Source organism: Nyctereutes procyonoides, unplaced genomic scaffold (genome assembly GCF_905146905.1).
Source record: "Nyctereutes procyonoides isolate TBG_1078 unplaced genomic scaffold, NYPRO_anot_genome, whole genome shotgun sequence".
NCBI lineage: Eukaryota > Metazoa > Chordata > Mammalia > Carnivora > Canidae > Nyctereutes > Nyctereutes procyonoides.
In genome coordinates this window covers 34,605,495-34,619,568 of record NW_026575051.1, presented here as the reverse complement: position 1 = coordinate 34,619,568, position 14,074 = coordinate 34,605,495, and the positions used below count along the sequence as shown (strand labels likewise).

The following is a 14,074-nucleotide window of genomic DNA, read 5'->3' as shown; positions in this document are numbered from 1 at the left end:
TTAGGTCTTAATACAGGAACACTGTTGCTTCCAATAATAAGTTTGTTTTTAATACAGAAGTTTATTTTTAAATACTGTTAACTATAAATGAGGCAATTGGTCCAATTTTCCTCTATGTGTTGATTATCAGAAAGCTCAAAACCAAATATGGACTCATCTCTAGCAGGTATGGATTTGATATACTAAGCTAATTTTCCATTCCTTTTCTATCCCACCCACATTTTTCTACCTCCTTATAGCTACGATCACGTTTTCCTCTTAAATCACTTTGTATTTGTATTTCCATAAAATGGGTTACATAATAACACTTGATCATCAAGCCCAAGGTATTATGAATTTAATGCCAATCTGTTGCAGAGTAAATATCCGCATCACTTCATTACTTCCATATTCTCACTGAAAATCTCATTACTGTCTAGACTCCAAGGCATACATTATAATTTTCTATTACCTGGAGTGTCTTTAACTGCCATGTAGATAATTCAACCATTGAGCCTCACTGTCCCCTGACCCCCCTCTGTTGAACTTCACCTCTACTCCACTGACTTCACTTCTACTCCACCCACTCATTTCCACAATCATATCTGACACTGTTATAGGTTGTTTTAGGTTTTTTTTTTAATTGTTTTTATTTTATTTTAAAAATTTTTATTACTATTACTTTAATTTAAATTTAGGTAGTTAATATACAGTGCAATGTTGGTTTCTGGAGTAGAAGTCACCTACATATAGTACCCAGTGCTTATCATGTTATGCTCTTTTTAAGTTATCTAACGTGCTTGTTTCCTTCACTGGAAGTTAGCTTATGAGACTGAGCTAATTGATTGTATCAGACTGAATAATCCAGTATCACAGTAGATTTTTATGTATAGCAAACAAAACTAATATTGGTATATTAATTGAGGTCTGTAAGAGTCCTGACTGTTATGATGCAGAAGGTACTGCCAGTTAAGGTTTTTGTATACCCATCAAAAAAAAAAAAAAAAAAAAAAAAAGAAGAGAAAAAGAAAAAGAAAAGAAAGAGTAGGAAAAGAAAAATCTTAAAATAGAACTTTGGATTTTCAGTGATTGTCATAGTTGCCAACTTCTGATATCATTGGAGATAACTTAGTATAGTAATACCATTCATTTATATCCAATAACTAAAATAAGTGCTAAATCTTTATTCTTCAATTTCATTCAGTACATATTAAAGTAACAAATAAATCTTCTACTCACTGGACTCCAGTGGAGGATGGGAGCTCTCAGGAATCCGTGGAATGTCACTAAAAGAAATAGGGGATGGTGAAAATCCCATTAGATAAATTACCCTGCCTGAGGCAATCACAACCACATTTTATTTCAGTGGTGTGAACAATCCTTTTGGGTCTTTACAGGTGTGGAAATAGACATGAGTTACTATCAAGGGAATTACTAATGTGCATGAATGTCAAACATCACACACACACACACACACACACACAAATTGCAGTAAAAATAACTTTTTATATATTTAACAGCAAAACACTTCAACATGACAACAATCAGACTAATATTGTGGCTAAAATTGCCACAATATTTTTACTACCAAAACAGCAGGTTTTGGAAATAAAAATGTTAAAGATAATATTTTATTTCAATTTGAGAAAATCAAAATGACACATATTTTACAAATCAGTAATATGCTTTACAAACACATCTGAAAGAGTTTACTGAATGAAAGGGATGAAAACATTTCTTGATAAAATAATATGGTGAATATCATGGGCAAAGTTAATAAAATGAAAAGGATGAATTGCTTTAGAAATTAAAAATGGTTCAAGCTTGCAACAAAAAAGCTAAAATATTTTATATATGTGAATACATAATTTATATACACATATATAACCCTATATAGAGATTTATATCTCTATACTGAAGTTAGCTAAATATATGGCCATTTATTGTATGATTAGAAAGTGACTTGTGAGAACACCCATTCCTGTCACACTCACAAATTACTCTGAATAAATGTTTATAACCTCAGCTTAATCCATTATCCACTGTGACCTTAACCCTGGACCAGTTTGGTTTAGGAAATGTACTGCATAGAACTACTTTACTTCTGGTTTTTGAAAGATAGTTTGTATCAATTTAAGGATATTAACAATATGGAAGTATTAACATGACATATTAAAGCAGACTGGAATTAGCTAGGAGCAAGAGAATTATTAGAATAACATTGGAATATTATTTAAGAATTTCTAACCACTTACCTGTGTGACCTAACGTCACTTTGATTTTTCTTTGCACTTTTGGTGGGGAACAGAACCAAAAGCAGTTTTCTCTATTTTCTGACTCTTCATTTTTACTTTTTTGTGCAAAGTGCAAAACCACCTATATTATACTTCTTACAAAGATAATACAATCTGTATTGTATATTTTATAAATATATTTTATTGTATATTTCTGTATAACTACTGATTTGTATAAAATAAGTATTTTATATCATAATCAGGAGCTTAATCTGTAATACCTAACCACAAGAAACCAACTATTTATCTCCCACTACCTTCTTCTAAATTTATCTAGGAAATAAAAATAATTTTTTTAAAAAAATCTAGAAGCAAGGATGCCTGGGTGGCTCAGTGGTTGAGCATCTACCTTCTGCCCAGGTGTGATCCCAGGGTCCTGGGATCAAGTTCTGCATTGGGCTCCCTGCAAGGACTCTGCTTCTCCCTCTGCCTATGTTTCTGCCTCTCTCTCTCTCTCTGTATCTTATGAATAAATAAATGAAATCTTAAAAAAAAAAAAAACTAGAAGCCATCATTTTTTAGATAGTACAACTTTGAAAACCAGTCTCAAAGTCAATTATGGAAATCAGAATCTGTAATTAAAACCAGGTACAAGCTTTGGATTTTATGTGTCTGTGAAAGAAAGACTACGGAGAAGTAAAAAAAATTTTGAAGTAATTTTGAATCAAAATTTATTAATGTTTATTGCTTCAGTAATATTTTCAAGAACAAATTTCCACATTTACAAACAAGCCTTCTTAATTACTTCTACTCATCCTACTCACAAGTAAGGTGACAGAACAGTTCTGATACCAATTATAAACATAAATGCCAAGAATATTATATTGGTAGGTTAGTAAAATTGATCAATACTTCAAGAGGGCTAATGTTTCTTAGTCCATTTGATCAATGTGCATGTAAGTTATATTTGGAATGATTTGTGGAATTACTATCCCATTAAACTAAGGATAAATATTATTTTCTTCTTTAAATTAGTCATAGAATTACATTAAACATAATTATTAAATTTAGCTAGAATTACTCTTCTACGATCCTAATAATTTCTCTATTAACTGGAGAGTTGATGTCAGATTTGATTTCTATTTACATATAATCTTTGCATTCTATGTTTCTTTAAATTCCATAATCCATGACAATTTAGGGTTTGGTTATACAGATTATTACTTTTTAAATTATTTTCATAGAAAGTAAAAACAATGAAAATGTTACTCCAGTCCACTTTAATTGCCTGTTAATTTTTTTAAAGTTACCATCAATCCATATTTTGTCTTTTAAAAATTTTTTTAAACTTTTAAATCTCTACATATCGGAAAGTATTTGGCAATGTGTACAGTGCTTGATTTTAATTTTTTTTATACTTTTGATTCATTTTCCAATTTACTTACCTCTTTTCCAGCCTCATATTTACCTTAGCACTAGAACACATATCATATAAAACTAGCATAAATTATATAGTGTTGCTATTTTTAAAAAATCTGCATGGAAATGTATCATACTTTTGCAAATGTCTTCAATGTTTACTCTTAATAATCACCACTTAAAGTTGTTTATAATCTTGCTTTTATTTTAGAGTTTATATATATTAATATTATTCTTTGGAATATATGATCATACATTTTCAGTCCTTTGGAAACTAGGATAATTATATTTTCTTGTATGTTTTGCATTGGCATATATAATACATGAGGACAACAAAAATTTAAGGCTACTACTTTTTCAACATAAAAAGTCTTGAACTAATGGCTCTACAATATTTTAGATAAAAGGGGGTAAAAAGGAATTATTTCCAAAAATATATTTAAACATCAACCCAACTATAATGAGACAATTTAAAATGACTTCCAAAAAATTACAGACCGGCAAAAAGAGTATCTGGACTTTGTGAGTTAGTGAGGAGAAGCTAATGATGTGGCGAACTCTATGCACAAATATGAAAAATATCCCACTGGCTGTAGATAATTAGATTATGCTAAAAATTTAAGTTTAAAAAATACTATACCGATTATTATGACCAACTAAAAAGTAAAAATATTTCACATTTGCTTAACTTTAAAAGTTGGTACTACCCATGGGTAAAAATAAAGAAAAAAATATTCTATTCTTAGTAAAATAATAAAAAAGTTCATGTAGACATGAAACAATTAGTATTTTAAATATAAGAAGACAAGTTTGTTAGTGACTCCCTTCAAGGAAATACTACTCATTAAATTAAAATTACTAAAAATAATAGTTCTGCCTTAAAAGAAGATATTTTTAGTTTATTTTTCACTTTTGAAAAATACATATCAATATTTTTTGATATTACAAGTGATAAATTGTGGAGCTTCTAAAATGTAGTGAAGAAAATTCAGTATTCAAGTTTAAAAAATTAAGAAATTTTAAAAATCTAAAATGTATGCCCATAATTGAAGAAAAAACTATCCATGTTAACATGTACTGTATGAATGTATAAACTTCTTTTTAAAACCCTGCTAATACATGTAATTTACTAAACTTAAGAAGTAAGTTTTTTTAGCCTTACCCAATAGGCCTTGAAACAATAATTTCAACTTGAGGTTCTGATTTTGATTCTAAAATAATGTTGTAAACTTCTTCATTTGTAGCTCCCGGCAGGGGTTTACCATTCCATTCTAGAACTTCATCCCCTTGAATTTAAAAAAAAGGGTATTTTTTTACCTTATATATTCTGTTTATTTTTCTTATCTTTTCTCTTTTTTAACAAAGAAATGCAAAACATATACAAATAGTTTAATTGTCTAGGCTCTGCTCTCAAAAGCAAATTAATTGACATAAAATGTCAGCTAAATGGTTCTTCTAAACACTTTTTCCTTTTCTTCTTTCTTTCTTTCTTTCTTTCTTTCTTTCTTTCTTTCTTTCTTTCTTTCTTTCTTTCTCTTTTTTTCCTTTTCTTTCCCCCATAGAATATTACTGGTCACAGGAAACAGTACAATACAAAACTACCTTTATCTTTGATATATACCAGAAATAATATAAAAAATAATCTCATGCTATGGGATGGAATTAGCACAGCTTATTTGGAAACATTAAAAAATAATAATTAGCAGCATGTCCTACATATAATAAATGCAGGCAGCTCTATATGTGAAAGATTCTTATTGAACTCTGCATAAATCCTGCTTTGTTTTTGGTTGAAATAGCAATTAACATTTATTAGCATGAATTTTCCAATTATAAGTCATGCTTCATTGTCTTCACCAGACACACAACAGAATAAAAATGCATGAAAGGATCTGAATTCATACCCATAGGGCAACGCAGGTAGCTATGGCAAAGTTACAAAGCAAGCAGATGTAAAACTGTTGCATGACAGTTAACCCACTTCCAGATGTTCATAACACACACATTCTATATATAATATATATTGTGAGCATTAACATAAAATTAGAAAATATTTTTATAATAATAAAACTAATATAGTACTCATTAATTTGTTAAATATTCTAAGATTAATCAAGTAGGGTCATATGATGTTAAAATACATGAGCTAATGCTTATTGTTGATATTTTAACTAGACTTTTCACAATTGATCATTTGGGAAAAATTATTTATTTTCATGAATATTTTAAGAAATTTTAGATCCCAAATGGTTCTCTGCACAGTACCCTTCAATTCACAATGGTAGGCTTAGCTGAAATATCCCAACCTCAGTGATACTTTGAGGTGTCTTAATTTTTTGTTTGTTTGTTTCTGTTCATTTTGTTGTTCTCAGTGCCTAAACATTTTACTAGCTAAGTAAATATAGGATAAGCTGATGAATCAATACAATCATTATATATATGAAAGCTAACTGTAAGCATGAAATCTTTGTTTTTAGGTAGGTCTTTAAAAAGAAGTAGAAAAATTTTGTTTTACTAGAACCATTTTAAGGTATTTTTTCCCAAATGTTTGCTTACTCAAAAATATAAAATGAATATTTGAAAGGCATGTGATGCTGCTTTGGTTTGGAAGAGTATGGTTAGTATCAACATTTAAATGACTTCTAATAGTTTGACCTAAGAAGTTACCCAGCAAGGTTTTTAAAATAGGCAATGAATATAAATTGGTGTTAAAAAAGGAATTAAATTATAAAATTAAAATATATTCAGTCTTTTAAATTTGACAAAGGAAATAAAGTTTATGTCATGTGAATATATATGTATGTGTGCATGTATGAAAAAATATTTTCTGAAAGAATACTTACCCTGATATCTCTTATTCTATCATGTTTTATTTCATTTTTTAAAAAATGGATACAAACCACTAAATTAATATAACTAGCCAGTAATGAGCTGCAGTCAACATTTTGCAAAAGCCCTGAACTATAAAATTCTCTTTATAGACAGCAACCTGGAAGCATAAATTTTATTTTATTTTATTTTTTTATTTTTTAAGCATATATTTTAATACCATATTGACTTAGTGCATGTGTTCATTTACAAATCAATACCTCCTAAAGTAGAAGATAGTTTAACAATATTTATTTTTATGTGGATAATATCTTCAGGCAGAGATGTAGACTATGGTGATGGAAAGATGAGAAAGAGATTTCTTCTGGCCTTACATTTGGTGGCGGAGAAGAAGGAAAGGAATGAATATCTTTACTACAAGGTTACACACCATGATAGTTCATCTGAGGAACAGAAGTAGAGCCAGGTAAGTGCTGGAGATACAGTAATTAGTGTTCCAGGTGAGATATCAGGAAACACTTGAAAATTAAGGCAATTTTAGCTGAGTTTTGAAGGATGGGAAGGACTTCAATAAGCAGAGCACAGAGCAGAAAAGTAACCAAGTAGAGAACAGGTAATCAGGTCTTAAAAGTGGACAGCTTCCCAGGGACCTGTAGGCAGACCGCCATGACAGAAGGGACAGTGAATGGTAATGGAGGTGGCTGGAACTGTTAGCAGAGAACAGAACTAAAGAGCTTTGACTGAGGCAGATGATGACAGAAAGACAGTGAAGGGCTTTAATAAGGGGCATGTCAGTGTCGACTTTGTGTTTTTGATAAGTAAGCCAAGTTGTAGCACAGTAAATGGACTCAAGGGGAAAGAGCAGTAGAGAAAGCTATGGCAATATTAAAGATTAATTGCAAATGATGAACAAAGGTCAAGCTAATAAAAAAGCACAGAGCGGTAGAGGCCAGTGATGTTTATGTGCAAATAGAAGGAAGATCATTCCTAAATTATAATGTCAATCAAACAGAATATATGATCCAATTCATTAAAATACTTTTTCAAATGCATCAATTGCTTGAAGTGAAAGTCTACTTGTATGGTTTATACTTATTTAAGCTGAGCTTTTAACATTTTAGATTTAAGTTTCTCAGGCTGAAGGTATATTAAGGGTGATAAATAAATGAAATTTATCACTAAGGGATATTTTATATAGAAAAAAACCTTTCACTGACTCTCTTATGTAATCATGTAGTAAAATACAAAGACCAAAAGCCATTATGTTTATAATCTGATCTGCAAATTCAGATTTCTATAGTTAGATCAGAGCACCACATTGACTTAAGGGATTCTTATGCTTCTTTTAAGGGATTCTCAAACATTCTAAGGCTGACTTTTTCAGCCTTAGAGACAAGCAAGACTTAGTTTATTGACACACTCTTGATTGAGTTATTTTCTTATTAAATCATAACTAGTTCCTGATAATAAACAACAGTGTACTATACCTCTACACATCTTCAAAGCTGTAGGTATTATAGATGGAGAAAGATCTCTGATTTGGGTTTTCTCCCTATACAATACCTGCATAGGGAATCTCTATCAAAGAAAAAACCTGGGATGTCTGGGTAGCTCAGAGGTTGAGTGTCTGCCTTCCGCTAAGGTGTAACCCCAGAGTTTCAGAATCAAGTGCCGTATCAGGCACCCACTGGAGAGCCTGCTTCTCCCTCTGCCTATGTCTCTGCCTCTCTCTGTGCGTCTCATGAATAAATAAATGAAATCTTTAAAAAAAAAAGAGAGAAAACTTAAATGACTTTGAACTGATATCCTGGTAATCAATTACAACAAAAATGTATTTAACAGTTATAGAACACTTTTCTAAAAGTCTCAGTAATTACAATCTTAAGGTATAAAAACTGAAAATAGCCTAGAAATGTTCTTTTTCTATGGGCTATGAGTTATTCATCCTCAATTCTACAGTTCAGCTTTCTGTTTTTATTGTGATTGTCTTTCAAATACATAAGCAGACATTCCAACCAAAAGATTTAATACTCAACTGTGAAGTAAATCAGAAAAAAAAAATGTTAACAGAATTTTAACTAAAATGAAGAGTAAACAATTTAACAAAAATAGATTTTAAAGTAGATTGCTGCTGAATATGGTATATCTGAATTATCAAATGATTTTGTTATACGTTAAGGTTACAGAGCAACATTATGAAAATTTCCAAATACCAAGAAGTAGCACCTCTGCATGTGTATGATAATGCCACAATTAAATTAACAACTATTTTATTACATAATCTGTGTAAGAAATGTGACTGTGGTTGTATTTTACTAAAAATTACTACTGGTAAGTGTTTGGGGACCATTGTGAAAAACTTCAGTAATTATAACAACTTAAAATATAAACTAAGGAATTAATTAGCTATATTATTTTTTCTACAAGGCTAAATTGTTTTGGATTTGTAGCAACATTTTGCAGCCATCTACATAAACTAGTAATCTTGCAGCACTTTGTATCTATTTACTTTTACACAAATTAAAACAAAGATTCCTAATCTTACTCTCTCCAAACTGCTACTGATGTATCATTACCTATTATTGCCATCAATAAATATCCACACCAGGAAAAAAGTCTTCAGTCATGCACTAAGATTAGTTATGTATTTAATTGACTTATATATAACTTACCCCAAATTGAAAACCACCATCTCATGCAAAGAGTACACACTGTTTAAATGTTAAAAAGAAACTTTACCTGCTCTCAAGTGTCCAACTACATCTGCAAGGCTACCCTTCTTTACTTTGGTGATGAAGGCACCAAGACGTCCTAAATCAGTCATTTTTCCTCCAACAACCTGGACAATAATAAATTTATAAGTTCCCAAAATTCATATCAAAACATAAATTTATTACTTTGAGGAATTACTCCTACAGTCTCTTACAATGTATTTAGGACTGAGTGTAGGTACATTAATAAACTGAAATATATTTTTGATTAAATGAGTGGTAGTATTTTTTTTTTTAAGTAGGCCCCCAACGCAGGGCTTGAAATCGTGATCCTGAGATCAAGACCTGAGCTAAGATCAGGAGTCAGACACTTGAGGCATCTGGATGGCTCAGTTGGTTAAAAGTCTGTCTTCAGCTCAGGTTGTGATCCTGAGGTCCTGGGACAGAGCCCCGCTTTGAATTTCCTGCTCAGCCGGCAGTTTGCTTCTCTCTAGCCTCTTCCCCAAACCTCTTGCTGTGCTCTCTTTCTCAAATAAATACAATCTTAAAAACAAGCCAGACACTTAACCAACTGAGCTACACTGGCATGGAGTGGCAGTGTAGTTTTAAAAAGAAAATATCTCATTATATTTGAGATGATCCTGTGTCCTAAGGAAGTTCATATACTGATTACTTATATTGACCTAACAATATGCAAGGGCACCATGAGTAATGTATATCCTTACAAGACAAGCGCCAGGTCTTCCAGACTTACTTACAGAAGTGTGTGCCATAGTTTATATTAGGATTCATTTTTCTTTATCCTCAAAATTCATGCCAACCATTTGAATTATAGTTCTATATGCACATGATGTACCACTGCCACATAAGTTCTTTAACTCTTTTGTATACCTTCAGTACAATATAGACCTAAGACATAATGACTATAGATTCAAACCAAGAATATGCTACTTTGGGGAAGCAATTCACCATGGTATAATGAGGAAAAGCCTAAGTTTATCTCTGCTATTGACCATCTTCATTCATGACTTCATCTGAAATATGTATGTGTTCTAATCTAACTCTTGAAGTCTGAGTTATTTTACTAAATATTTAAGACTTTTACCTAGCTTTTCTACTGTAACTAAAATTACATACATCTCAAAGTTTCTAAATTTAATTTCTCCCAATGCAGGTGCTAAGTATGTATAATTAAAAGTGCAGGGCAATTCCCAAAGCTTGAGGTTGATCCACAATTCTTTGGGACATGCTCATTAGTGGAGGTAATCAGAATTATCTCATAGCAAGAGAAATTAACGGTAATAACTGATGAGGTGATATTATGTGCATTAACTGAAGAAAAGTTTTGGTTGGATTAATAGTCAATGGTTTTGAAGAAGTCAAACTATCACACAACAATAGTATAATACATTGGTAAATAATTTTAAAGCCCAACTTTGAATGTGTTTCTAAGTTTCTGAAAGCAAATAAAAACCATGTGATATATACATGCAAACATATAATAAGATAAAATGTATACATATATTTTTTCGATAATAAAACATAATTTTTTGCAATGGGAATCAGTTAATATTTTTAAAAGATACATTTTACTCTTTTGGTATTACCATAAATTCTATTATACTTAGGAAACAATCTCTTTAATGATATTTTATGTTGCTTATCAAGATATAATAAAATTATGCAGTTCACATTATCTAACTTTACTATCATCCATTAAAATCTTTTTAATGTAAAAAGTGTCCTTGAACTTTATACTCAGATAAAAATTCTTTATTTTCCTCTATTTTATGGCAGTTTCCTAACACATCTGTATGCCATATTAATAAAATGATTTTGAAATATTAATCCATATAAAACACTAAATCTATCATTAAGACATCAGTATATTAACAAGATATATTCACAAGAAGGACATTATTTTGGAGAAGAGAGGAAGATATTTAAAAATCAGTTAGAAACTGCTGAATGCAGCCCATACTGTGATCCGCCCTAAAGAAACACTTTAAACCAGCATACTTACTTTCAGACCCAGTAATGCACCTGATTCTTTGGGCATGGTTGTTCTCTTGTTAAGAATAACACGTCCAATTAATCGGTCTCCTTCTTTAGATGGCTGCCACGTTACAGGATGCTATTAAAACATGAATAAGGTTTTTAAAAAGGTAAGTTATTTTCTTTCCTATAGACACATAATTATTGGTTGTAGTATGATGTTATTTCCTCAGGTAAAGGCTCTCTAGAAGGAATTCTTTATTCTGCTGGGTTCTACCCTAGGCTTACAACAATTTGCATTTATAGCTACATTTTATTTGTAGTAGACTCTTAAACTAAATAGTTCTAAAAGTATCAGCAATTAAGTAAATCTCTAAAAAATTGTCCTGAAATGAATTAAATTGAAATTTAAAATATATCTGCCTATATAAAGAAAAAATGATTCTGTATTTTGAGTTGTTAATATCATTAACCAAATAATATCTAATTTATATATAGTCAATTGTTTTTTGCTTAAATTTAAAATTTATTATACTTATTCAGTGATTTTTTTCCCTTCTAAACTGCATTGCCAGGATGCCTGGGTGGCTCAGCAGTTGAGCACCTGCCGTTGGCCCAGGGCGTGATCCTATAGTCCTGGATCGAGTCCCACATCAGGCTTTCTGCATAGAGCCTGCCTCTCTCTCTACCTATGTCTCTGCCTCTCTCTGTGTGTGTCTCTCATGAATAAATAAATAAAATATTAAAAAAATAAACTGCATTGCCTTAAATTGCAATGGATATTTTCTCTCTTAAAATGTACATATAATGAAATGGAGTAAGATTGTCATCTATCATATATAAAACACAGGACTATGAACAGCACACATCGTTCCCAAGCTCCAAACTTTCACTTCCTAGAAAGCTTACCGAACTAATAGGTGATGTTTCCCGGCTATGCCACGTAGCAGGATCCAACCAGTAATAATCCAAATCACCTGCACCACAGGAAAAAAATTAAAAGTGTTTAAATGTTTTAAAGTGGAGAATGCATCATTTTAAGTATGACTTCTTCATCTATAAAGCAAAGGGTTATGAATACCATAATCTTCAGTGTGTACATGCCAGAATGATACACCCTTGTATTGCCAAGGTGTGACCTGAATCCTTGGAATGGATGTGTTATAAATGCGCTTAATACTACATACTACCTTTTATTTTCATTAAAGAAACACACATAAAAAGTACTGAAAGAACTGGATTAACCCACTCCACTTTCCATCAAAAGACTAACTATACCAAGGCATAGCCTGCCATCTAGTGATAGTGGCAGAAATTATATTCATTGAACTAAGTATTAAAACTTAGTGTCTCTTTTTCTACTCTTCTGAACTATATCATATCCTTTCAAAATTAATATTTGGTCTCAATCCTCTTCCCTCATCAACTGGCAATAGGGCATACATTTTAGAACATAGTGTTTAATAAACTAAGTATCAAGAAGAACTTTTAGCAAGAGTACAATACAACAAACAGAAAATTCAATTTTACTAAGCCATAAAAGACTTTAGAAAACTTTAAAAATACTAATTTTGTAAGCATGAGCTTATGAAACTTTAATTTTGATTTTTTTGGCTTAAAAATATAATGCTAAAGAAAGGGCCTGAAAAAAAAAAGAAGACAATTAATGGAAAGCAGCAGTGCTTTCAGTATTTGCATAGGAAGAAAGGCCAGTATGGCCTTTGAAAGTGAGAATAAATGATCTTTTACATTTTAAATGTTAGATTAAATACATGAAAATTTTTCTCTTGATGGATCTTGAAAGAGAAGATGATTAAGAAAGTGAGTCAAGCATGCCAACTAACAGAAATCTAGCTTAATGTTGGGAAAATGTGTCTGGCTGATATCTGTAAAGTACATAAGCAAAGAATTGTACGTAGATGACAGGCATGGCAGATATAGGCATTATAACAGAAATGTGATAGAAAATGTAAAAATTATTAAAATCCACAGACATAAAGAAGTCTATACATTTAAGTTTCTTAGTAGTTGCTTCTCTTTTCCTTTTAAATAATATCTTAGAAAGGCTGAAGGGAGAATATTATATATACTGCAATAAATACTAAAATGTTCTTTAAATATGTCATGTACATGGTAGTATATTCTGGGAAGGGGTAAATACTAGAAACTGCATTAGCAGAAACTATATTCTATTTCTGTTTCATACAGAGTCCATATCCCTTTCAAAATCACATACTTTAAAATGTGTACATGGCTTGGTGCCAATGATTATAGATTTCTGCTCTTCTTTCGGATCACCTCAGTTAATGGAATATAAGGAAAGTTGTAAAAGGTTTTTTTTTTATCCTTTATTTTTACTCTTTGTAAAACATCATGTTTTTTACGAAAATTTTTTCTTTGAATATAGTTGACATACAATGTTAACATTAGTTTTACATGTACAACATAGTGATTCAACATCTCTACACTTTATACTGTGCTCACCACAACTGTAGCTACCATCTGTCCCCATGCAACACTATTATTGTACCACTGACTGTATTACTATGCTGTACCTCTTATTCCCATGACTTATTCATTCCATAACTGGAAGCCTGTATATTGCACTTCCCTTCACCCATTTTGCTCATCCCCTGCCCATATATTTATTTTTAAAGTTGTTTTGTCTTTAGTATTATGATACCATTCCTCTTGAAAGAAAAACTATGTATCATACTATAAAATTATAAGCAGTTTTAAGTAGTAACTACAATTATCATTCAAAAGATTGTAACAATTCACAAAGCTTTTCCCCTAAGATAGTCTGATGGCTTCTTTTTTTTTATTTTTTAAGGATTTTATTTATTTATTCATGAGAGACACACACACACACAGAGAGAGAGAGAGAGACAGAGAGAGAGAGACAGA

General features: G+C 31.0%; 1 protein-coding gene across 15 annotated transcripts in view; it reads right to left on the bottom strand.

Annotated features, from left to right (window-relative positions):
- The window catches only part of RIMS1 (regulating synaptic membrane exocytosis 1), a 473,974-nt gene that overhangs the window by 152,425 nt on the left and 307,475 nt on the right, over positions 1-14,074 (bottom strand). For all 15 annotated transcript variants that reach the window (XM_055330491.1, XM_055330492.1, XM_055330500.1 and 12 more), the window contains exons 7-11: positions 12,077-12,144; positions 11,196-11,306; positions 9,201-9,300; positions 4,795-4,918; positions 1,219-1,265 (exon numbers count right to left, since the gene is read on the bottom strand). In XM_055330491.1, the coding sequence (XP_055186466.1) occupies positions 1,219-1,265; positions 4,795-4,918; positions 9,201-9,300; positions 11,196-11,306; positions 12,077-12,144 (450 nt within the window). The remainder of the gene's footprint in view (positions 1-1,218; positions 1,266-4,794; positions 4,919-9,200; positions 9,301-11,195; positions 11,307-12,076; positions 12,145-14,074) is intronic.